The following is a 27108-nucleotide window of genomic DNA, read 5'->3' on the forward strand; positions in this document are numbered from 1 at the left end:
TTCATGTGGCACATCATTTTTGAGTTAAATGCTTTTAAAACTAGTTTACTAATTCCTTGCAATAAAATAAGGAGTCTTGTTCATCATAGGTTTTCATTCCATATCTTGCAATGATTGGCAATACTCAACCTTGCAACTTGATTTACCATTGGTAATAATTATTTAGTCAGGCATTTAAAATGGTGCATTTTCTGCTAGTATGAACAGTAAATTTCGCTTGAAGACCATTAGATACATCTTGTTTAAGATTTACTGTTTTTTTTTAAAATTATTTATTTTTTAATATTTTGCGTGGAATTGTCATTTAATTTGCATTCAAATCAATAATATGATTTTAATTACCAATGTGTGATAATTATAAAATATATTATGTTTTTTTTTTTTTTTCATAAGAGATTAGATGCTTAATTTGAGCTAAACTTTTTCTGTTATCATACCAGACAAATGATCGATATTTTTTAATAACAAAGTAAAATTTGGAAATGTAAATGAAATTTTTTGTTTAAAGATAAGTATTTTATTACAAAGTAATTAGAATTATTTTGTTTTGTGTTAGTAAATTTATTGCTATCTTCAGTGCAAGAATTATGTAAAAGCATGAAAACCCTACTTGTTTTTGATAGTTGAAGGGCACAGGGGAAGGACCCCACTAGTCAGTTTTTGCTATCTTGTAGTTGCTGAAGCATAGGTGGCTGGTGCACCAAAAAAAAGGGAGGGGGGTCATAGGATGTGCGGGGGGTGAGGTTAGATGGGCGGTGTCCCTATTGCTGACTTTTGTTTATGAATTAAAGTTTAACATTATTACTGATTCAATGATCTCTAAAAAATTAGGAACGCGACCTCTAAAATCGGGATGGATTTCCACAGTAAACTAATTTTGTCTCATTTAAGCACCATGTTACTTTTTATGAAATAATAACTTGAGAAAATAAAAATATCCACACTTATTAAGTCAGTTCTTCCTTCTTTAAACCCATGAGTTGATCACTTTTATCATTTTTGTTTGATCGTTAATTTTGAACTTAGAAAAGTGGAGGGGCAAGACCCCTTTACTTTTAAAAGTGAGGGGGCAGTCCCCCCCCCCTTGCCCCCTCGTACGAGTTCCCTATGTGCTGAAGTATTCATTTTTAATAGTCTACTATCTTTTGTACAAAAACCCATAAGTCAGCTGAAATATTTTTTTGAAAAAATGCAGTACTGGGAAAATCCAGTGAGTTAAACATTTAAATGCATTTTTCTCAAAAATAGCTTTTTTTGGCTGATGGGATTTTTTTCCTTGAACTTCCAATTATGGTTACCATTTGCTTCTCAAATAGTTATTTGTTTTTTTACTACAGTGTTTTGTCTAAAAAATTTCATTTATTTTAGGTATATCTTGAACGTGTTGGTACAGATACTTGCCTCTTGGTAGATTATGATGATGGTACAGTACTGAGGGCGTTTGGCAATGGAGAAACATGCAATGATACAGCCGAGGAAGTAGTGTGGGAAGGTGAACTGGAAAATCCGCTCATCATTCGGCACACTTACATATCCAAGGGATACATGGATGCTTTTTTTAAAGCATTCAATGCCATTTCTGAAGTCAACACAACTGTTAGATTTTTCATTACAAACCAAACCTGTAAAGCTCCTGATCTTTCAATCAGAAATAGGATTCCAAATTATTACTTAGCTCCAGAGTCATATAGGTATTTATGAAAAAAAGTTTATCTCATCAGCATCTTAACTTGATTTTTGGTATAGCTTAAATGAGCAATGTTACTTTAATTTGAACTCTCTACTGAGTTAAGCAGATTAAAGTTAAAGAGTCTCATTTTTGATGATCAAAAATAAAATGCTGGTTTGTAGTTTATTCTTGTCAGGATAAAGGAATCCAGAATAGTTTGAAAGCAAAAAGCAAGAAAAGAATCTTGAAAATATACCAAAAATTTCAAAAAGGGGTCAATCCATTTAAAATCATTCAAAAAGAATAAAATTTGTTGCTTGACATTTTTGATTTTCCTAATTTTTTTACTAGTTATTTCTCACTGCTAAGTAAGTTCAAAAGTGTTGGGAAAAAAAAAAGGCTCATACTTTTTTTTTACTTGCCATTTTAAGTTTGCTTAGTTTTTGAACCAAAAGCAAGTTTTGCATAAGTGCATCTAACTCGGTTAATTTTACAGCTATCAAGACAAAATAAAATCTTACATCATCAGAATGATGCCCTAGATATGGTTTGTGTGCAAAATATTATTTAAATGGTGAGAAAGAGGAAAAAAAAATTCACAACTACAAAGCGAAAAATAGGATAAAATACGAGGTTTTAGTGCAGCAAAATTAGTAAAAGGAGGTGTGTCTGAGCTCTAATTTTATTTTCTTGTGTAGATATAATATAGGACTACTTGTTGTAGAAATTTTAAGCTTGAGAACTTTGTCCATTTTTTTTGTACAATTTTTCAAAAATGGCAAAAATTGTATTTTGGCAAAGTTTAAAGTAAAATATCGCAAAAGGGACTGAGTGAAAAATTATGAAATTGATACAGGTAACACCTTTTCATGACGTGAAAATATGCTAACAATTTCATGATTGAGACTCAACTGGTACTAGAGTTATAGGGCATTAAAGTTGGCCAAATATTGCACTTTCGCAAAGTTTAAAGTGACATATTTCAAAAGGGACTAAGTGAAAAATAATGAAACTAACTCAGATAACACTTTTTACTGATATGAAAATATGATAGCAATTTGATGACTGAGACTCTACTGGTACTAGAGTTATAGTACATTAAACTTGGTCAAATATTGCATCTTACATATACATAACATTTAGCGTCATTAATGGTAATAATGCACATTTTAACTCAATATCACTGGATCTGAGTGTGACAAAAGTAGAGTACGTGTTGATTTAATCAGTCAATATGTTAAATTTATAACTTTCTCAAAGTATTGAAAATGTTGAAATTTCGGTGCTCAGTTTCTCTCTCTCTTTTCTTTTCTTTCTTTCTTTTTCTTTTTTTTTTGTGCTTTTTGTCACGAAAACATTCTTAGTCATTAAGAAGTTATCTCGCTTATAACTTTAATTATATTAATTGGGTGACATTTCGCAATAAAAATATAAAAATACTTTTTGAAATAAAAAGTTGAAAAATATGCTGAATATAAAACTTTATATACAACACTGCCATTTGTATACTCAGAAAAGAACTTACAGCAACTGAGATCAATTTTAATGTCAAATACACCAAACACTTAAATTAACAGTAACTCAACCCCCCCCCCAAAAAAAAATGGTTTAACTCATTAAAAGAAATTTTGTTACCATAGCAACTATAGATAAACTCTTGTCACAGGCTATAAATTAAAATGGGAGACAATAATAAACTATTTGTTAAAGTCAACTGAACTGGCACAATAATTAAGTTATCTCTTATATTCAAGACTGAATAATTATTTTGTTATTTTTTTTTATTTAACACAAATTTCTGTTGCCTGAATTTAATTTATTGAATCACAGAAAGGTAAACAATATGATTTTTTAAAAATATAATGTTTCCCATTATATTATTATATATATTCTTTACAATGCTCATCCATCTTATTTCATTCACTTGTTTTTTGTACATATTTCTATTGAATGAATTTAATTTAATAAATGAGAAGAACTCTTGTTGCTGTTAAACGTTTGGAAAGTAGAGTTTTTCTATGAATTAATGTTAAACTTTGTAAGTGTAATCCAATATTTGGCCAACTTTGATGCACTGTAACTCTAGTACCAGTTGAGTCTCAGTCATTAAATTTGTGAATTTTTTTCTTCCCCTTTCTCACCATTTAAATAATATTTTGCAAACAAACCATATCTAGGGCATCATTCTCAGAGCCGTGTCCAAGGGGAGGGTTTTAGGGGATAAACCCCTCCCATTGGAGAAATAATAAAAAAATAAATGAAGAATTGTGCATATTTGACTTAAAATTAGCTTTAATGTTCAAATTTGTGTACAGAACTTTTTTTAAAAAGCATTCTCTTTGAAGTTGCCTGGTAACTTACGACACTGTCTTCTCTTAATCAACTAAAATCATATTTTGGAACAGTTGAATGGGCTGTCAATACTTTGTTTAATATTGCTTCTCATAAAGGGTTTTGATCTGAGGCGTTTCACAAAAAGCGATAACTGTTGCCGCTCTGTAGATGCATAGTAATTGCGTTTGTTAATGTAATTTACATCTGCATCAAAACTCTTCCTATTTAGTTTGCTAAGCATTATCTTACAATATTAAAACCTGAAAACATAAAAGAGTTTGTGAAATTTTCTCAGTACTTGTTGCAATATATTGCACTGTAAACAGATAATAGGTTTGAATCTAAACAAGCAGTAAAATGGATAAATACTGAGGTTTTCTTGCCCAACCAGAAATTTCCTTCTGGAAGGTGGGGTTTATAACGATCCTTACATGTACAATACAACCTCATTTATCCGGACTAGATAGGACCAAAGGCAATCCAAATAAACGAAAGTCCTGATAATAATCAATAATATTCTTAAATATGCAGACGTATCTTTTATTGCACCAAAAAACAATGCTTTCTAACAAAACTATGTCATACCATTTTTTCTCAATTCCTTCATCAGTTATTATTCAGCTGCAATAGTATTGGGCTGACATCCAAAGAGTATATCATATTGTTTGCTAAATTAGTACTATACTTTATTGCACGTCCTTTGCAGGAGTAGTATGCTTAATTGAAATGAAACCGAGTATTTGGCGCATTTAAACTTGAAATCATAATTTTAAATTATTATTTACGTAAATATATTTTTTCTACAAATTTGATCCGGATAAACAGGCGCTGGCTAAACGAGGTTCTGCTGTGTGTAAAATACATTAATAGAATAGGTAGTATATTACTTAAAACCTAATCTTCTGTGAATTTGAACCATCCCCCCTCCCCTCCAAACTGCTAAGCCCCTCATTGTGACCTTAAACAGGGAAGAATTATTTGCACACTGAAGTATGTTTTCCTGACAATGCAACTAACCAGGAAACATCACGAGTTCAGTAATCATGAAAAAAGTTAAAAAGGGTCGCATTCGAAAGAGTATCTTTAGAAAAAAATTTGACCCAAATATTGTGTGCCCTCGTCCTTTTGTTTTTGAGATATGGGGGGTCAAAGTCTGTCGAAATCTTACGAAAATTCGCCAAATTTAAAGACTTGGCAAGAAATGGAAAATACCACGTGATTTCATCGCCTGCGTCTAGCAAGACTCTCATTTCCATTTCTGGTCATCTGCAAAGCGCGTAAACGATGTTTCGAATTAACCCTTTACTTGTGTGGGTAAAATTAAAAAGTAACTATGGAGCCTGTGAAGTGGAAACTAGTGAGCTTTATCCAGAGGAGCTACAACTTTATAATGAAATTGAACGTAGGATTTAACTTTGTAATCGTGATAATAATGCATTTCAGAATTTAAGTGCATTTCAAGTGTGTTTTACTTAACTAATTTAAGTTTGTACTCTTGTAATGAAATGTGTTGTAAGTAATTAATAATTATGTACGAGAATTAATATGAATAAGTAAAAAAAACATGCTTATTAAAGCTTATATATTGAAAATAAAATGGATAGTTTTTGATGTTGAAAGAACATGATCATGGATTGTAGTATCCCAGCTCTTATTTATTTTTTCAAAAGTTATTATCATTCATGAAGTTTTATTGTCTGACCACTGCTAGCGAAAATGTTTAATTTAATATCGAAAAAAATAATAATTAAAAAAAAGAAAACAACGGATAGTAAATGTCAAAAATTTGCACAGCAAAACTAACGATGTCGGAAATTACTTCATAACAGATTCTTATCAAAAATTTTATAGTCGACGTTCATTACAACAACCCCTGTAGTTCGAAAAAGTCTGTCACTGCAACTGAAAGTCGCTATAACGTAAATGCACATCATATTGCATGTTATTTAGTCATTTTTAAAAATACTGAAGTCACTTTTACCAATTATGTTTCACGTTAAAAGGGAATTCAAATACGAGCAAAATAAAAATCAATACAGTTTTTTTTTTTTTTTATTTGACTTGTTAGAGGGTTTACACATAACTTGAAAACGATACACATAACGAAAAACACAGTGGAAATAACTGACAGAAATCATTTTTTTTTAATTTGAGAACATGGTTTGAAATCTTTAAAAATGTTGTTTTCTTCGTATTTAGATACTGTTGAAGACTTCAGATTTACGACTTTTCAAAAAAAAAAAAAAATACTTTAAAGTGTGTTTACCGTTTCTCTACGGTTATCATATTTTTTTCAAAACAGTTTCATCATCGAATAAACTCTTTCAGTGGAAATATTTCACCCACAGAAGCATAAAAATTTTAAACATCAGTTTTTTAACAGACAGTCTTAAGAATAACCAAAAATTCCATTGTTTTTACAATAAAATAAAACAAATATTTCGGGCTGTGGCGTTTTCCCCTATACAGTTGCACGTTAATATCCCGGAACAGTGACCAAATATGGAAGTGAAATGTCTTGTCAGATGCAGATGTTGAATTCGCGCCGTACCTTCCATTTCTGAACAAAACTCGCTAAATTTGGCGACTTTACTAAAAATTTCGGCAATTTTTAAGACATCCTATTTCGATAACGTGGTCACGAGGGCACGTAGTTTCAGTGCCATAAACATGTTTTCCAATGCTCTTTCGAATGCCACCAATTTGGAATTTTTTTGAATTTCCTTGATCGTGATGTTTCCTGGTAAGAATGAAAATAATTGAAGCCAAAAGCAGGCCCGTCATTTGGGAGATCAGGGGGGTCAATTGCTACCCCTTTCCCTGGATTTTACAAACACAGGGATATGCCGTCCTGAACTCGCTTTTAGAGCAATATTGGGAACAGGAAAATGGCGAGTTTGGAGAAGTAAAACGGTGAATTTGGAGCAGCCTAGAGCAGTAAAATTGCAAATTTGGAGCAGCTTGCAGCAGCGAAAAGTTAAATTTTGCATCAATTTGTATCAACTATGTATATTTCAGGCAGAGAAACATGTGACATGATAAAATGATAAAAAAGGAGAATAAGGATGCAAAAAACCGTAACTCCAACACTCCAACTACTAATTGAAGCTCTCTCAATTACATTTATTTATTTGTTTATTTTTATTTTATTTTATATTTATTTATTTGTTTATTTTTATTTTATTTTATATTTATTTATTTATTGTATATTAGTTACATTTATTTATTTGTTTATTTTTATTTTATTTTATATTTATTTATTTTCTTTTTTGTCTAATATTTTTCACAAAAAACAAGCCATGTCCTGCTCTACTTTTTTCGTACACTGATTTAAACTTAGTTCACATATTTACTTTGCTTAATACATCACTGCTTTTGTTCACATTTAAGTTTTGGTGTTTGGTATCTATTTTTAAATTTTGTTTGCTTTTATGTAGTTCATACATATATGTAAAAGACACAAGATATATATACACAAAACTCAAAAGCATATTCAAAAAGGCTAAAAAAAAGCAAAAAAGAATAGTTAAATTTAAAAAATTTACCTCAAAAAATTACAAGTGAGTTTTAAAGAGCTATTTATTAATCTTTTTTTTTTTTTTTTCGTACCTGTAAGTTATTTACTAACATTTGACCTTATACACATAGTTATATATGTTACATACTGAGCTACTTGATTAACAAATCTGAAGATCAAGCAAAGGAAACCATTAAAACCTTTAATTTTTAACTATTTGATATTTAATCACAAAATTAATAATGAAATTACAATAAAAAAAATGCTTTTGAGAAATGATGTCATAAGAAAAGGAATTTTAAAATACATGTGAAAAAATAAAAATAAAAATTTTGAGGCAGGCTCAGAATATGGAAAGTAATGCTTGAGTCTCAGAAACTTTAAATCATTCATCTTTTTCATCGCAGGATCATTAGAATTCCCCGATTTTTGCTATCTTATGTGTCTCCAACCAAAATTAGGGATCAATTTTCCTAAAATCTTAAGAAACCCAAGATTAAAAACTGGTGAACAATATTAATTTTCACACATGGCATTTGCTTAGATCAATTCGGATGCAACTAGATTTGACATTTTTGAGTGGGCGTGGCAAGAAGACGAACTTACAAGTCCTCTTCTTCTGAAAACAAAAGATAAGAATGGTTGAAAATAATGGTCAATGCAAAATTTTTCAACTCAAAGGAAACGATCGCATAATAAATTAAAATGATTGAATTTTTCAAAAGCGGATGCAATCGGATTTTGAAATACGCAAAAATTCGGGGGCTATATAAAAAAAATCGTAAAAACAAGCTCCAAATGCCTAAACTTGATGATAATCTGAAAAAACTGCCAAATATGCTGAAGGAACTGCATCGTTAAATGCAAAATCGCATTTTTGGCGCAAGTTTGTCCGATTTTGGAGCAGAAAAGTTCATTTCGCAGTCTTTTGGAGCAGTTTGTCGCAACTGGCACATCCCTGCAAACATAATGAATTTAAGCATTTTTGTACATATTTTGTTGTTTTTTCAGATAAAATGTATCGATCAAACGCTTTGCCCCTCCCCTTCAAAACAAAATATTTTGAAGTGACAGGCCTGCAAAAACCCCTCCCTTTATGAAATCCTGGACACGGGCCTGATCATTCTGATGATGTAAGATATTATTTTGTCTTGATAGCTGTTAAATTAACCGAGTTAGATGCATTTACGTAAAACTTGTTTTTGGTTCAAAAACGACTACTAAGCAAACTTAAAATGGTGCATAAAAAAAAAGTATGAGTCTAAAAAAAATTTTTTCAACACTTTTGAACTCACTTAGTAGTGAGAAATAACTGGTAAAAAAGGAAAATCAAAAATGCCGAGCAACAATGCCTGGGTGATCTCTAATGGATTGACCCAAAGCAAAGTAGAAAACATTTGCTGAAATGATAAACAACAGCAATTTAAATTATGCCAAAAACTTGATTGTTTTTGACTTGATTCTTGCCATTTTATAAACTTTTATGGAATAGAGCAATGTTTCTGGTAAAAAATTATCTTGGGGTAGCATTTTATAGCAAAGTAACCAAACATCCATGAAGAGGATGAAAAAAAAAATTGGCGGCAAAGTTACCGAAACCTTTATTCTCTCTTCTGTCCGTTTTTGAACCATTTTGTGCATTAACTTCCTTTCTTGTTTTAGGCATTATGTTTGATAATCACAGACATCCTATGGATGCATTTAAAGAAAGTAACAATGAATAAATGTTGAAATAGTCAGGACACTAAAAATTCATCTATATAGGGAAACAAATATATCAAAAATGTTTTAATTAAAATCTTGTGAGTCTCTGGTCCCCCTACTGATTATTCTGCTCATCCCTAAATTACTTTTTCTTAGTTAGACTTGTAATTTGTTATGCTTTGTCACTGACAGATTAATGCATGTTGTTGAACTTTACAATTTTTTTTTCGTTGTTCAACATCCTTTGGATATAAAACAAAGTAAAAATAAGTAAAGGTTTCTCTTTTACAGGGAGAGAACTGGTTGTCATGTGTTAATGCTATTAATAGAGAACAAGACAATTTTTACATTTTCCAATCTTAAAACCATGATATTGCTTTTCATTTGCTTTGCTATTAGGAGGAACTAGACAATTTAAAAAAAATTCAATTATCTAAGCTTGGAATTTTTTCATATGTGACAATCGATTAACAGAGGAAGAAAATATATATTTTCCAGCTAGTAATCTTTCATTGTTAAACAAAACTGAATTAATGTTTGATTTCTTTTTTTTTTGTCAGCAAAAATAATAAGAACACCCTCTCCTAAATCCTATCCATATGTTCTCTAGATAAATAGTTGATAATTTTACTTATGCAAGATTATGTTATTGCATAAGGTTCTTTAAAAGATGATCAATTTTAGTTCCACTGATTAAGATTTGATTCTTGTTGATGTTTTTATTTTGAAAAAGGATATTCATTATGAAGATTGATAATTTGATTGTTGTTAGGTCTTTCTAAATGTTGTATTTTATTTTGATAGGTCCATACCAGTTGTACTTTACTCGTATACCACAATGAAGTGTAATGATTCCAGTGAAACTGTTAGAAGCTGGAGTGGTTACAGACTGAATGAAACTAATGGTCAAGTAATTGAAGAAATAGACTTGACCATGGTTGACTCTTACAGAAAATCCATGCTTTATTTAAAACCCTTTTTATTAAAAGGTGGCCTTTATAAATTCAAGTTTACGGTTAACATGACAGGTAAGAGAAAATATTGAATAAGTTTTCTGTTTATTGGAGCAAATTTTTATGTTAAAAATAACTATATTTCATAATATTTTTCATTAAAGAGGTTTACCTATTATTAAAATAAAATAAAGTAGTAGTGTTTAGTGTTTGGATTCCAGAGAAAACCCAGATCTCTAGCTTTTTTTAACCGACTTCAAAAAGGAGGCGGTTATCAGTTCATACCGTATGTATGTTTTTTTTTTCTTTTTTTGGTCCACTCACAGCGTCTCACCCAGTGAACCAATTTTGATGATTCTTCTTTTAATGGATAGGGGGTGGCTCAACTTCGGTCCCATTACTTTGTTTGACCATATTTGCTCTTTAGAAAAAAAGTTATGGTCAAAAAACAGTAAATTTCATGCAATTTCTTTATTAAATGATTAAATATCGAGCCCATTGTTTCAAAAATTTGGTACCATACAACAATAATATTAATAGTAATTGTGGTGATAATTTTGAATGAAGGCTTTTCTGAAGCAAGCATCAAGTTTCTTCAGTGTCATTGCTTTAGAGGGGGAGTTGGGGGTATATTTATATAGCGGCTTTAGGTAAACCTAACCTGGAAGCGAGATAATGCAGTGATTAAAATCTGCTTAGCCTTCACAATGCTACCAGGTTAGGTTTGCCTGAACTATTAGAAGTATTTTTATCGTTATCATCTATGCCAATAACAGATGATCTGGGCTAAGTAAGGAGATATAGGATTGCATCACAAGTAACTTGTATGCTGTGAAATGTAAATCAGTTAGGGAAAACGTAATATTTAAATGATTATAATTAAATTAACACACAAATGAGTTCCAGGGAGGAACAAAGATAAATTTTTAGTGCCAATCGCTTAAAGTTTAAGGCATGTTCATAGTTTTTGTTTTTTAGTATGGGGCATTTTTATGCAAAAAATAAGGTGAAGTTTCATAACGGTAACTTCTTACTAATTCTGAAGCATTCACACTAAAAAGAATGAAATAAAAAAATTTTGAAAAAAAAAAAAAAAATAGAACCGACTTCAAAATTGCTCTAAAAAGGGAAAAATAATTTTATTCTTTAAATACCATTGATAATACTTTTAAACACAATTTTTGAAGTCATCGCAAAAACGATTGATAAAATCATTCACAACGATATAACTCAACTACAACTATAAATTTAACCAGGCCCAGTTTCGTCACTACCACATACATTATGTATTGATGACAGCATATGTGAGTACCTATGTAAAAGTTTCTTTCCTAACTTTGGATGATTTTCTGAAAAAATATGAACGAAGCATGGTTACACTGGATTTTACTTTTTGTTTTTGCGTCAACTTCAAAAATTGTGTTTGAAAGTATTATCGATGGTGTTTAAAGAATAAAACTATTTTTCCCTTTTTAGAAAAATTTTGAAGTCGGTTCTATTTTTTTTTTTTTTTTTTTTTCAAAATTTTTTTTTGCAATTTGGATTCTAAAAATTTCAGGATAATCATAAAGGTTGTTGAGAAAATGTAGTTAGGCACTTTATTTTTTGCTCTCTTAGAAAAGGAAGGGCAATGGGAAGAAAAATGAGTTATATATGTAACAAGGTTATACTGTAGCAAAGTATTGGCAGTTTTCAAGATTTTTCAACTTTGAGGTCACAATCTCCTCTGCTTAAGTCATGTAATTCTCAATGAATCAAGCCAAACAATGTGTAAAAGAGCCTATCCGAGTTCCAGATATCTTGAGGTTCAAAATTTTCTTGTGTACAGAGGGTGGACAATGATATTGAAGTGTCTTAAAAATGCTTGTCATAATTTTCATGGGTTGCTATTGCTGAGTTTGTTGAGGTGGGATGAGGAGAGGTTGCGCATAATGCAAGAACCTCTATAAGCTTATCTATAAATTACAAGAATCGTACATTATCTTTGGCAGTGTAATATATGATTGTGAGAAAGTTTTGTCAGAAATGATAGATTTAGAGTTAACAGATTAACCTTTTTAAGTACTTCCTTACATTGTACCACATGGGAGTCAAAAGATTATAATGCTTATCTTCAAACTTATTAAAAAAAACTACTTTCATTAAGGCAGTTAACAGTGATACACCTTGGAGGATATGTACTTTTTATTAGTACTTTGATTTGAAAAGAAATAGATAAATTTTCTTTTTTGCAATAAGAAAAATATAGCAATGCTGGGATGCTCTGAGTAGCATTAGTTATAAGCATGTAGAATAATTTGCTGAATTGGGATTACTTAAAATGAGATAAGCAATGTCAAAAAGAAGAAGACACTTAATATTTGTTAGGTTGGGAAATATGCACCAGTTTAATTGAGCTCTGCGCTTCTTGATGGTGAATCTTTTCTGTTTTCATGTTATCTCATATGGGCTGAAATCAGCTGATTGAGTTCTTAAAGTTGTATCCTGAAGAATTACTTTATAAGCTCTTATACCTATTTTAATGTTATAACTAAATGTATATATGTCAGTATCAGTACATTTTGGTACTTATATTTGCTAATTAAAATAAATTTATTTCAATTTAGATCACAGCATGGCCCCACTTAAATCTTACGGACCTTGACAATTTATGACTTTTCCGTGTTAAACAGATGCTACTCTTGAAATTCTCGAAAAATGCAATACTTCATATGTCGCTCATTTTGACCACAAGAGGCACTGAATCCAATCCTATGTATCCACCAATCAATGGCATGTCGCCCATTTTGACTGCAACAGGCGCTTAACCCAATCATGTGTATCCACCAATCAATGGACATTTTAAATGTAAGAATGGAAAACAAGGATTGCCTGTAGCTCTCTCTTTGTTGCCATGAGTTTCAGCGACTGTCACGGCCCATAAGAATCAAGTGGGGGCCATGATCACAGTAATATCTCTTGTTGCCATTGCAGAACTAAATGGTAACAACTGTAAATGGTAACTAACTAAATGGTAACTAACTGTATTAATTGTCTCAAGAACCCTACATAAATGTTCAGTTGAAAAAAAAAATTGAAATAAGATTTCAAAATGTAGTTTCTTGTACTAAATATGTAAATAAAATAATTCCTAATTTTTCTAATTTTTATTTAGTGTTCATACAAAATCCGCCACTAGTGCTTGTTAGATCCGTGGAGACTTATATAAAAGTGGTACCTTCTCCTGTGATTGTGAGACTTACAGAGGGAGCCCAGTCTCGTGTTACCAGAGGCTGGGGACAGGGAATAATTCTTGATCCAGCGCAAAATTCTATTGACCCTGATGATGAAAATAATAAGGTATTATTTGAAGCACCTAGAAGCAAAAGGATGTATGTGCTTGAATGAAAAATTTGAAGATAGCTAACATAAATAAATGGTAGGAGACCGGGACAGACTAGCCTGTCGGCCCTTTGGCCTACAGGCAAATGCGCCCTCAAATGCCCTCTGTGCTCCTTTTTTTTTGTGCCCTCAAACTTGTGCGACTTTGTTTTTTTTTTCCTTTCTTTTATTTATATACTTTTTTTTTTTTGTGCCCTCAAAACTGTGCGCCTTTGTTTCTTTTTTCTTTTTGTACCCTCAAACCTAGGTGCCTACAATTTTTTTTTTATTTTATTTATTTATTTATTTTTTTTTTGCTCCCTCGAACCTGTGCGCCTTTGTGTGTGTGTGTGTGTTTTTTTATTTTTTATGCGCCCTCAAACCTGTGCGTTGTATTATTCCCCCCCCCCCTTTTTAAATTCAAGGTTAGCACCCTTTTGGAGGACCCAGTCCTCCCTAGTAGGAGAAACTCTTTTGTTACTGAAATATGTTTGCGGTTAGGGAGGGGGGGACATGTTAGTAGTAGCTCAAAAAAGTGCTGCTATACAGCCTGATTCAGAAAATTTTCAATGAAAGCCTTCGTACGATTTGAACTTTTCGCGAGTTTTGCTCAAAACTTAAAGAAGTTCACTTACATCCATTTGTTTCTTATTGTCTCATCTTAACATTTAATTTTTCTGATAATTTTTGATGTAGATTGAAATTAATTTGAAGAACTGAATATAATTTTAGCAAAATTTAACTTTCATTGTTTTGCATAAGCATTTTTTAAGAATGGAAACATTTATTAATAATGCATGGTTTTAATGGTTTTCTTTATCTGTTTTGACTTTTTCTTTTTTACTTTTTATTGCTTTTTTTTTTTCCCCTTGAAAGAAAAAATGATGAAAATGAAAGCAAAATATATTTACATTGTGAGAAATGAGAGAAATGGGAGCTCAAGAGAGTCAAGCATTGTGAATAGGGTTTTAATGTACTCAACTTCAGACAAAAGTCTCTAAAAGAGACTTTTAATAATGGAAACTGAACTGCAAACTTAACCGAAACTTAAGGAAGTTAACAACGTGTGGAAATATCATAAACATTCCACGGTTCTATAATATTACAAATCAGGTGTTTATGTCTATGGGCGGAAAACATTTCACGGCTGTATAAGATGTGAGCCACAACAGTCCCAACCATAAAGGCAACCCACAGCAGAGACTAATATTAAAAAGACATTGTACTTGTCTTGAAAAAACTAAGGTTCCCTAACAACACCTTATTTTCTTACAAAGGACCTTAAAGATATCTAAAAGCCTGTACTTAATTCAGGCTGACAGCTTAAACATGCATTTCTTTAAACAATTCTGTTTTTAACCGTAGATATCATGTCAATCAATTTAAACTCCCAAATATTATGGGGAGCAGTGTAAAAGAATAGAAATTGCCTGCTTTTCCCTTCGGTAATGAACAGCCAATAGGTGCCAAAGAAAGAGTTTTGCTTTTCTTTACGTTTCTTTCCATAATTAAAAAAAATCTATTTGCATATTTTTATGTATGTTTCAAGATTTAATATTATAAAGTAAGATTATGTTCAACTGAAGAGTGGTTAAGGTATACTATAGTTCCTGGTAGGTACATAGTGTTAGTGTACATAGGCAGCAGGGAAAATCTATGGTGGCTGAATTTTGTCAATACCCTGTATTTTATAACATGTTGTAAGCATTTTTTAAAAAAATATGTAAAACAATGTTCATGCATGCAATTTATTTTGCAAGCTTGTCCTGTACAGCGTTGTTTATTTTGAATTTAATAGATAAAAGTATTGAGGTTATATTCTCTTACTAATATGCATTGTATATTTTGTAGAACTTTACTGTAAAATGGTACTGTCGACGGTTGCCTGGAGAAGTTATCAACAGGAATTTGACAGAAGACATGCAAAATGTTTCAGACCCCATATTCGATCGCAGCGTACTGTACAGAGAGCGTCCTACTGGTCTTCCAACTCCCAGCTCTGAAGAAAGTAGTGAAGAAGATGAACCAAAGGATGGTTTGCTCGAAGAACCAGATTTAGGTGGATGTTTTGGCAAAGGTCCAGGTATGTGGAAGCTCAATCTTTTGTTCGTTACTACCGTATAAACTTACATATAAATCGCCCCACTAAATTAAGCTGGGTGGTGGAAAATGGTAAAAAAAACTTTATTTGAGTGGAATTACATTTCTACGAAGGTTCCTTCACCCCCTCGAACTTTAATGAATTGTTGCTAATAAACATGAAATCCGAAGATATGATCAATGCTGACAGAGAAACAATAGACCTGAAAGTTCAAGTTTTCAGTTAGTTGCCAGTGGCTGGTAAGCACTTTTTGTTTACTAAGCACTTTTTTTTTTAATCATTAGTAGCTCTTTATCCAGGACATTTTTAATGAAAGCATTAGTAAATATGAGACCTAACTGCAATATTATACATATGAATACAGTGAAATACGTTTAACTTTAGAAACGCTTAACATGAAGAATCGGTTACCAGAAAATGGTATTACGGTCAGTATACTGTGTTACAAAATATTTCTTGTTTGCCTTCCTCCCCCTATCCCATTTTCATGTTAAACATTTTTCACTGTTTTTGTAAAAAAAATGGGATAATGGAAATTTAAGAACTAATATTGCTTCAACCCTCATTCTTTGTATGCAAACTAGGAGTTATGTGAAATTTTTTTATCCGTCCGGCAATTTGAATGCATATGAAAATTTGGAGGGTTTCTAAATTTCAAACCAAGTGAGAAATGACTTGTAAAAAATAGAAAACAATAAAAAAAATAATTATCTGATGCCGGTAGGACTTTTAGAAAGTGGCCCACTTAGGTATTTTATTTAGTCTCCAGGTGGCAAGTGGTGGATTTTCGGGTCTAAGTAACAATATCAGATTCATAATTAACGAAGCTATTCAAAATTCAAAACAATAATTTTTGGTGAGATTTTAAATATTGATATGAAATCATTAAAGTTTTTTGAACTTGAGAACTTGTCTACACCCTTTTCTAGCTTCTATTTTTTATCAAAAATGCATCGACTTGTGCAGCATGAGTATTTGAGGTATATCCTTTAAATTATTATTCTTGTGTATCCATATGTTGACATTGATGTAGAAATTTGTTAGAACAAAATATGTGACAAATGTCACTGATTTGGTGAAAAAAATATTACCCACTTTCTGCTCTTATATCAAGTTATAAAGACTGTAAGGATGTCTTAGCAAAAACCCGTAATTATATCAAATATAATAATTTTCTGTTTCCTAAACATTTGAACAATTAATAAAAAGTTTTCAAAATTAGCAATTTAAATAGAGGGCTGTGTTGCTTTATATTTCATGCGATTAAAGTGAGAATTTCATTGGAGTTTCAAAAAATATTTATTAGAAAACAAATCATTGTTAATTTGAGGTTTCAAATATTTTGATGTTGTAGAGCTATAATCTGCAGAATTAGGTTGTTAATTTAATGTTAACATGCCAAGTTCAAAAATTTGTTTAATATTCTCAAATAAAAATGAAACTATTTTTATCAGAGATATTTAAAGGACTATTTTGAAATAAAAACAATTAATACAAATTAATCTCCACTTATTCGAGAGGAAGATATATTTTCAAATCCTGAAAAATAATGTCATGTTTGAAATTCAAAGTTTTTCAAATTTTACTCACTAAAATCATTGTAATTGTTTAGGTATGATCAATGTCACAGAAGGATATGTCAACTGGAATACTACAGTCTTCAGAAAATACAATGTAACCTATGAGATTATTGTTAAATTAGAGATGTCTGACCGAGATCCATGTTGGGGTGGTCTACAAATTGTCTTGCTGGAGCATATACCACCAGTTATAAGTGTTGAGTGAGTTTTTATGATAATTATCATGTGCACTAACTTGTAAAGATATTTAAAATGTTTTTGTTGTATTTACGTAAAAATTGGCGAAGTGTTAACCTCTTACTGAATCAACGTATTGCTAAATCTAGAAACTAACATTTCTTTTAAACTGTCTATATTAAAATAATTGATAAATGTATGGTAAATACTAGCAATGAAATTAATGGTCCAAAATGGTCCTAGGCTATGATTTAGTACTCAAAAAATATGAGGTCATAGACAAAAGTTTTTAAAAAACAGACATATATAAAATACGTTATGCATAAGTTAAATAAATACCTTTGTGCCTAATAAGTAAAGTAAGAAATATCAACATCAAATAGCACAAATTGCAGATTACTGCAGGCACCTGTTTCTTGGTTACAAGGAACACCTTTTTCAATGCAAAAGAAATAAGCTTATGGATGGAAAGACATCCGACGAAAGTCAAAAGCCGCTTTTGTCAGATTTCTTTTTATCCATAAGCTCATTTCTTTTGCATTGAAAAAGGCGTTTCTTGTAGTGCCGTAATACATGTCTGCAGTAATCTGCAAGTTGTGTTATTTGATGTTGTTATTTCTTATTTCACTTTATGCATGTTTGTTATAAGTTGAAAATTACTGTCATTTAGCTGGAGCTCAAGCAGAGCTACGAGCAAGTGCTAAACTGCTCCTTACAGCATCCAGAGATTACAGTTTCACCATTGATAGGAGTGCTCAACCTAGAAAAGCATTAACTAGAAATGGAAATGGTGGGGGGGGGGGGGAACGGAAATTTTGGGGAAAATATGGTTTTTTTCCCGGGTTTTTTTTTTGAAATGTTTATCTTCACTCGGGAAAATTTTAGAAATTTCTAACACAAAATCATGCATTCAGAAATTTATAACACTTACACTTGAATACTTTTTTTTTTTTTTTTTTGTGTTCAGTATCCCACATGAAAACATTAACTTCAGTGCAAGCTCCGAGATAACACAATTTCCCTATGCAGCAAAATACTATTTGCTACTTTTCTTATTATGACTAAATGTATATACAGAACATAATTAGTATATAATATCAGTTAGTGGAAATGTTTAAGTAAAAATGTTGACATATTTTCAGTTGATGTGTGTAATACCTTCTGTTTAGAGGAGAAACTCACTAAGTGCATTTTAAGTCGATTTTAGGCGTTAGCACATTGGGTTACTAAAAGCTGGGATGATTAATCCAAAGTTACAATAATGCAGGCTTAAAGCAAAACTTGAACATCGAGAGAAAAAAATATTGCAACAAAAATTCACCCATAGTTTTTTTTTTTTTTAAATACCAGATTTTTCCTTTTTTTTTTTTCAACATTTCCAGAAATTAATCAAAGTGCACTTAATGAATTTTTCCACAAAACCAGGGATATGTTCACACATACATATAAATGCATGGAACTAATTGAAAAAAAAAGTTTAAAAGCTCACAATTTGCAAAAGAAAAAACAAAGATGAAAAGGAAATTTCTGTCAAAAAATTTCATTTTACTATTGACAGAAACCACATTTCACTCAAAGTTACAATTAGATTGATGATTTCACTAATTTAGATAATTTGTGGTGTGCTGAACCAAAAAAAGGTTCTGACTTTACTTTTTAAATGGTAAACATTTTGTGTAAATGTTTTAAGGAAAAAATAACATGGATTGCATAGATCTTTTATAGCTTCATAATTTTTTATGTTTTCTCAGAAAACATAGCTATTACATGCATTTTAATTTGCAAAAATTTCATTTTTTTTTTTTTTTTTGAGGAAAAAAAATATAAGAGAACTGTTTTTTGTTTTGTTTTTCCCCTGGCCTCAAAATTTCCGAATTTTTTTCATCTCTAGCCATAACAGGGCTGGACACAGTAAATTTCTCATTGAAGCTAAGACTACCTTCACACTGGTAACCAAGTTTAAATAGGCCGTCAGGAGGCTAATGGATATAGCGCTGGGCTTGAAAGTAAGAGGGTTCAGAGTCTGTCATAGCCAAACACCCACAGAGAACATGGTTGTAAAATCTGTGGGTCCAAAAATCCTGGTGTCAGTCACTATTAGTTAACTTAGGCATTGCAGCCCTTTGCTCCCCTGCAGTGCCCTTTCAAAATTGTGGAGACCTCAGTGACTCTCTTACCATGGCTTGCCCTGACATTTAAACCTGATAATCCACTTAAATTGGTAGCTTCTAAGATGGCAAGTCAAATTTAAATTTAGCATTTTACTGAGGATGCGCAAACTTAGTGACTCATAAAATGGAGGTAAATTCATGGGTAAAAACAGTACTTACCTTTAGTCTTATTTATTATGTGCATTAAAATGTAGTGTGCTCACCTTTTGTGAATTTTAACCAGGAGGCAATTGTTGCTTACCAACAACTGAGATTATTAGCTTATTCGTTGCACTCTTTTGTTGCTTGAAAATTGCTTTACTTGGTAACTATGGCATATTCTCTGCTAAGTATGATATACTGCAAGTGTATAAAATTCTTTGTTATAAAAATTTGTTTTATTCAAACTTCAAAGGAAATTAGTTTAAGGTTCTGTTCTGTTTTCAAATGTTCTTATATTAATTCATTTATAGTGATGTTAATCTTCATAATTTTTATTTTTTTGTTAACTTAGGTGTCAGACAGAGAAACTCTGCTATCCGAACGACCCCATTGGTCAACGGATTAATCCGGTTAGAGTTGGTTTGATTGGTTTGTGTAAAGATGGATGTGACACTGAACTTCTATATGAATGGCAGGTTTTTGGAGTAGATTCTGAAGGAAATGAAACATATTTAGCCGAAGCAGGAGAGTTCCTTGTTGGTAAGTAAACCTACTTGGTTTCTGCAACATCTTTGAACTGCAGAAGACAAGTTTAAATGTATATACAGTTGGCTCTCTGTTTAACGACTTTCAAGGGACCACAAAAATCGTCCTTAAATAGGATGTATTTAAAATTATAGTGGACCATCTGGGGCCGTAAAAAGCCGTCTTTAAACAGAGAAAGTCGTTAAATAGAGCGTCGGTAAACTGAGAGCCAACTGCAGTAGTATTAAATGAATAAATTTAAAGGGGTGTTCCCATAGTGTATACTCCCCATACGGCGTATGCTCTCAAATATTTTTTAGACACTGAGCATATACCCTCAAGCTTCAAAAATTTTCATATAATGACATATTACGTATATGATCGTATACACGTATTGTGCATAATGGATTAGTGGGAGTATACCCTCAGATATACTCCTATATTCTTTCAAAGAGTGAATGTGTACATTTTATTGTACATTCTGTATAAATGAATATATACCTTGAAATTTAGCCAATTCAAAGTTACATTTATTTAGCTCTGATGTTTTAATTAGTCTTATAATAGACCATGGACAATTTCATATACTTTCAGGTTTTTTACTCTGCTGTTACCTAGAAACTAAAGTGAAATTTAAAAGCTAATATATTTTTAAGATAAGAGCAACCAAAAAACAAATAAAATTGTCAACCATCAGTGTAGTATACTTGAAAATTTCAAAAAGCTTGAAGAAGTTTGGTATATAAATTGCTGAACAAAATCTTTATAAAATTCTATGTGATAATCTATCGCTGCCATTAATTTACAAAAAAAAAAAAAAAAAACTATGGTATTGTACTTCTCTTTTTGTAATATTAGTTCTAGTGCAATATGAGGCATAAAATAAAGTGTGGGTTACCATATACTATTTTGCAAATAATGTGCACAAGAGTCAATGCTTGAAAGAAGAAAAAAAAAACTCATTGGTTGCTCATCCAGTTCTATTATACATCATCCAATCAGCAATTTTTATTTGATTTTGCTTCACCGCATATTTATCTATTTTTCAGGTGCTACTGAAAAGAAAATGGCTTTGAGTGAGGATTTTTTCAAAGAGTATTATCCAACTTATGGTGATTTTATTGCAAAACTGATTGCTGAAAATGAGTATGGACTTCGTGGTGAAGCTGATCTTTTCCTCCATATTAACCAGCCCCCTGAAGGTGGTAATTGTACAATTGTGCCAGAAAGTGGAAGAGCTCTGATTGATGTATTTACCGTTAGTTGTTTAGGTTGGGCAGATCCCGAAGGAAAAGAAATAGAACATTTTGCATTTTGGAGTATGTATTACTATTTAATTTCATAACTTATTTAAAAAATTTTATTTTAGTCAAAATAGTATTTTAATAATGGTAATGACCCGTATAAGCATTTCTTTTCATTGAAATCCTAAGGCATAGCAAGATTCCTTATTTGTGTGCTCGAGATTGTATAGTTTAATGCATAGAATTGCTTTACAATAATGTCCTTTGTTCCTTAAATGTTATATCTTTTTTGTCTCCTTTTTTGGACTTGAACAATCTTTTGGCGCAGTATAGCCTACTTAGGCTCTCGCACCACAAAGCCCAATCAAGCCAATCAACTTTAAAATAATATTATTAAAACAAAAGTAAAGCACACATTCAGAGGCATAGATGCAGACATCCACCTTTAAAAAATGAGCAACTTCTCTTCTGTTTTAAATCACAAGATATACATCCCCTGGTGTTTTCTTACATATTGAAATTCTTGAGCCATTGAATACAAACAAACATGTTGAGTTGAATTCATGAGTCTTATCAAGGAAGGCAATTCTAACCCGGTGACATGAATTTATATTTTATCATTTACATTGCATGCCACAAATCAGGAGACAGTGGCGGTTCCACTCAAGGGGCGTTTGGTGCGATCGCCCCCCCCCCCCCCAAAAAAAGGTTTGTAAATTCAAAAAATCCTCTCCCCCCAACACAATACAAAAAATTGCCTACAATTGTATTTCTACGCCTTTACTTTAATTCCAAACATTTTTCAGGGGAGAGTCTCTCGACCCCTTCTCTCCAATGTCATGGAAAATGGTCATAAATTTTGAATTTTTGGAGCTTTACTTTCAAAAAAATCTCTGCAATAGAAACCTTTTTCGAAAATGTCGTTAATGAGGGCCTTCAATTACTTTTTTAGAACTTCAATTCCGAAAAAATTGTGGGGGAGAGCCCTCAATCTTGAGTTTTTCCCCTAACATCAATGAAGACCCACTAGCATTGCATTTTTCAACTTTCAATATTGAAAAGTTGAGTGATAACTCTTGACTCCATCCCTTCCCTTAACGGTACCAAAGATGTCTAACCATTGCAATTCAAGGCTCCCATTTCAAACAATTTCCAATGCAACGTTCCAAACCCCGTTCCTTTCCCCTACGTCATAAAAGATGGCTTACAACTGTGTTTTTGAGACTTCAATTTCCAAAAATATCCGGATTCCGGAGAAGAGCCCCCATGTCCTTCTTTCCTCATCTTTCAACATCATTCAAAGATCGTCTAAAACAGAGTTTTTGAAACTCCTACATCAAAAAGTTTCGAGGAACCCCATGTCTTCTGCTGAGTTATCAAAGATGTCCTGTGTTTTTAGGACTCCAATTCAAAAAAATTTTCTGGGGGAAAGCCCCCGAACCCCCTGGTTTTTAGCAATACTGAAGATATCTCAAATTTGCATTTTTGAAGCTCTAATATCATAAAACGACTGGGGAACACTCCTGAATCTCATCCTTTCCCTTCAAGAAAACAAAGGTAGCAAACAATTGTGTTTTCGAAAATATACCCCTAAATTTCAAAAAAAAAAAAAAAAAAACCGGAAAGGGACCTCCAAACCTCCCTTCCTCTTATTAACCACCAAATAGTCTAAAAATGTGTTCGTAAAAAAATTTCTCAGGGGAGAGCCTGCAAACACTCCTACTTCTGCACGAATATGAAACAACTCAATCAACAAACAAATCCATAACTATCTTCAAATTTTATTTACAAATGCAATTTTAATATTTTATTATGTTCTGTATGAAAACTGGTAAAAAGATATGCCATCTAAATACAGCAACCTTTCTTCGATAAGGAAAAAAGTACAATTGAGGACCTGAATAGCTACTGAAAAAACTTCACGAGTCCTCAAACAAATCAAAAGTTGAAGGGTTTAATTTAGATAATAGATCCAGAACATTAATAGAAACTCTTTTTTTTTTCAATTTTTTTTTCTTGGTACTTGAAACACTTATAGCTTTCATTCAAACTCTTTAAACAATACACATTATTCGAAAAAAAAAGCATGCTTCAGTTCTTAAACTTTTTTAAATTTTATTTTCATTAGTTCTCCCCCCCCCCCCCCCAATGCATTACTCAATCACCCCTCCCAACAGGATCGTCTGAATCCGCTACTGTCTGGAGGTAAAAATAGAAGAGGATTTTTAAAATAAAAAAGAGCATACTTTTCTTATACTAATATAGTAAAACATATTTGTATTATGTGTAACAGCTAGTTATTTAAATAAATCTATACTTTTGTCTACAGTTATTGAGAGCTTCCTAATGTGCACTGGTGCAAATTCACCTTTTTAGTAATATTTTAATGCACATGTGTTTTATGTTTGGTTTTTACTTTTGTCTATTAATATCTAAAATTATTGAATGTTGTTTGATGCATCCATGTATACATTCAATTTTGCAGTCACTTTATAGAAAAGTGAGCAAATTTTCACCTTGTACCCAAACTTCAAGATTGTGTTTTTAAATTTCAAACTTTTCGGAAGGTCGTTATAATGAGTGAAGTGTAAAAAGTGGTATAGTATGGATATTTTCAGGGCAAATTAGCAAATCATAATGTAATAATCTCTTTGTAATGTCCTGTGATTATTTTTAATGCAAATTTCTTCCTTATTTCGTTGGAAAGCTTTAGACAAAAATTATTTTCAGGGTATACGAGGTAAAAGTTTTGCAAAGTATGCTCGAATTTTCCCAAATCATTATGATGTCATTGTGTTTTCAATTTTCTTTGCATTATGACTTCCATGTTCATACAGTGAAACCTGTGTATAACAATACTGTCTATAACAATAACCTGTCTAAAATTTTTTTTTTTGGCCCCAGCAAAATGTCAGCATGAATAATCAAACTGTCTATAACAATTTTAGGTCTCAACAGTATTGTTGTAGACAGGTTTTACTGTATTATGATTTCCATGTTCATACCCCCATAGATAATATCCATTTTAAATTTAATGGAAACTTTTCATTGCGATGTAAAAGAAAGGATATGTGTACAGCCTTGAGTGTCAGATATATAAACCAAAAGATGGCTCAAAATTCTACTTTTAATTTGGCTAATTAATTCAAGATCAATTGTAATAAATAGTGTTGATTTATGGTTTTTTGTTTAAATTTTCAAAAGAATACAATTTAAATGCTTTGCGAATTGAGAAACTCATCCATAATTACATTTTTTGTAATTATTTTATATTATTTTGTAATTATTTATTTTCAATTACTTCTTATTTTAGCCATTCATAACGACACTGCTGCTTTGATTTATCTGAGTGCTGGTCCAGATCCCGAAGCGTCTCTTGTTCTACCATATGGACTTTTTGAATTAGGTGTGGACATAAAAGATAAAGAAGGTGCTTTGGCAAGAATCAATATCACTACTATGATGGTAGTTACATTTTTCATTTTATCTTTGAAATTGCTTCTGTAACACAATAATACAATTACAAACACAAATGTGATGACCAGCAACAGGCTCGGGGCCCAGCTAGGGTGGTCCTAGTTAGTTTATTAATCCTCAATAAAATCAATGGCCCTCTTAAAGCTATCCACCCCCTTGCTCATTACCCCCTCTTCCGGTAAGCTGTTCCAAGTACCCACAACTCTACTAAAGTAGTAATTTTTCCTAATTTCCAGGTTAATCTGAGATTTTAATAGCGTAAAACAATGACCCCTTGTCCTGCTTATCAGGCAAAAATTTAACACATTAACATCTTCCATTTTGATAAATTTAAGCAACTGAATCATGTCCCCTCTTACTGTCTTTGGCTCCATTGATTCAAGTACAAAAAGGAATAATAATTTTTTTATGGAACTTTAGTAAATTTGATACTGACTGAATAATGACGAAAAAATTCTGGAAGAGCCATAAGGCATTGTGTAAATTACCAAATCTATGTTAACTATTCTGGTAGCATTGTACATTTACATCCATTTATAGTCAAGTCAGAGAGACCAAATAAAAATTTTGCCATCTACATACTTTGTTATCAAAAGTTAAATAATACTAGTTAAAACGTTTAGTGAAATTGATGCTATTGTGTTATAGCCATGAATTTACTATAAATCCTTTTGCTATAAACAAGCGCAACTCCTGTTTGAGAAATGTAATTTGAGATTAATTTGGTTTGGATTTAGTGTATGTATGTCACATAATTAAAAAAAAATCTAATTAAGTGTCTCATTGTGATTCCAATGATGTAAAACTTAGGTAATTTTCAAGCACATTTGAATACACGCTCAATATTCTAATTATAAAATGTATGTAATTATATAGTTAATAATTTCCTTGAAAGTTTTTTTTATTTTCTAATTTAAACAGCTTGAACCTCCTTTCAAGCAAGATTATGACAACTTTATCAATAACAGACAATTGGAGCAAGTAGAAGCATCTGGTGATCAAGCCAGAATGAATCAAGTGTCTCAAGCACTATCTTCGCTCATGAACGTCCGACTGCCTTTGGATGATAACAGCACTTTTGAAGAAGTCACTACAAGTAAGTTCTTTGGATCAATGTTGCTACAGAGTTCATCCTTGAATGTTCATTAAAATTAATTTGGATGGAAAGCATAGGCGGCTGGTGCAGGAAAAAAGTGGGAAGTCAAAAGAAGTGTAGGGTTAGGAGGCATGGTCCCTGAGCCTGTTTTGTAAAATTGGGCTACATTCAATACTGGCTTTAAATTTACTGATTTAATAACTTCTAAAATTGGAATATGGCATACAAAATCGGAACGGATGGCCACTGTAGACTTTCTTCTTCCATTTTAAATTTGCATTCTTCTTTACTAATAATAAAGCTGAAAGTCTCTCTGTTCGGAGGACGTCTGTAGGATGTCTGGATTTCTGTGATGCGCATAGCGCCTAGACCGTTCGGCTGATTTTCATGAAATTTGGCACAAAGTTAGTTTGTAGCATGAGGGTGTGCACCTCTTAGCGATTTTTCGAAAATTCGATGTGGTTCTTTTTCTATTCCAATTTTAAGAACGAAACTATCATAAGATGGACGAGTAAATTACGAAATTATCATAACGTGGAACCGTAACATGGGCACAAGCCAATTGGCGATATACGAAATTATCATAACGTGGAACCGTAACATGGGTACAAGCCAATTGGTGAGAAAATTCATCATACATTATTTGTAAATATACAGGCGAACCAAAAGACCTTTTAATTTTTCTATTACTGGCAAAGCCGTGCGGGTACCACTAGTATGAAATAAGATGACAAGAGTTCATTTGTTTGGAATTTTTAGTCTTTACTTTCGTGAAATGAATAAATCCACCCTATAAAAAATCATTTTTCAATCAATGATTAATTTAGAGGGCAAGGCTCTTTTGCTTTTGAAAGTGAGCCCTCCTTGCCCCCCCCCCCCCCCATACAAGCCGCCTACGATGGGAAGTCAATCTATTTTTCTCGTAGAGCTTAATGCCTGTAGACAGCGCTGTACTTAGAAAAAAAAAAATTTGGGAGAAATCGCTTGGGGAAACTCAGCTAAAGAAAAGGTGGCTTTAAAGCATTTTGCATTTTTTTTACTGTTGAAAAACAAATATTT

The 27108-nt window shown here is 31.8% G+C and overlaps 1 protein-coding gene across 1 annotated transcript in view; it reads left to right on the forward strand.

The window, feature by feature from the left end:
- LOC129227962 (uncharacterized) overlaps positions 1 to 27108 on the forward strand; it is a 113654-nt gene that overhangs the window by 72597 nt on the left and 13949 nt on the right. The window contains 9 exon segments of the mRNA XM_054862587.1: positions 1369 to 1691; positions 10029 to 10252; positions 13332 to 13516; positions 15389 to 15620; positions 17251 to 17419; positions 20060 to 20247; positions 21282 to 21551; positions 24790 to 24941; positions 25875 to 26049. Of these exon segments, the coding sequence (XP_054718562.1) occupies positions 1369 to 1691; positions 10029 to 10252; positions 13332 to 13516; positions 15389 to 15620; positions 17251 to 17419; positions 20060 to 20247; positions 21282 to 21551; positions 24790 to 24941; positions 25875 to 26049 (1918 nt within the window).

The sequence above is a fragment of the Uloborus diversus genome, chromosome 8 (genome assembly GCF_026930045.1).
Source record: "Uloborus diversus isolate 005 chromosome 8, Udiv.v.3.1, whole genome shotgun sequence".
Lineage (NCBI taxonomy): Eukaryota > Metazoa > Arthropoda > Arachnida > Araneae > Uloboridae > Uloborus > Uloborus diversus.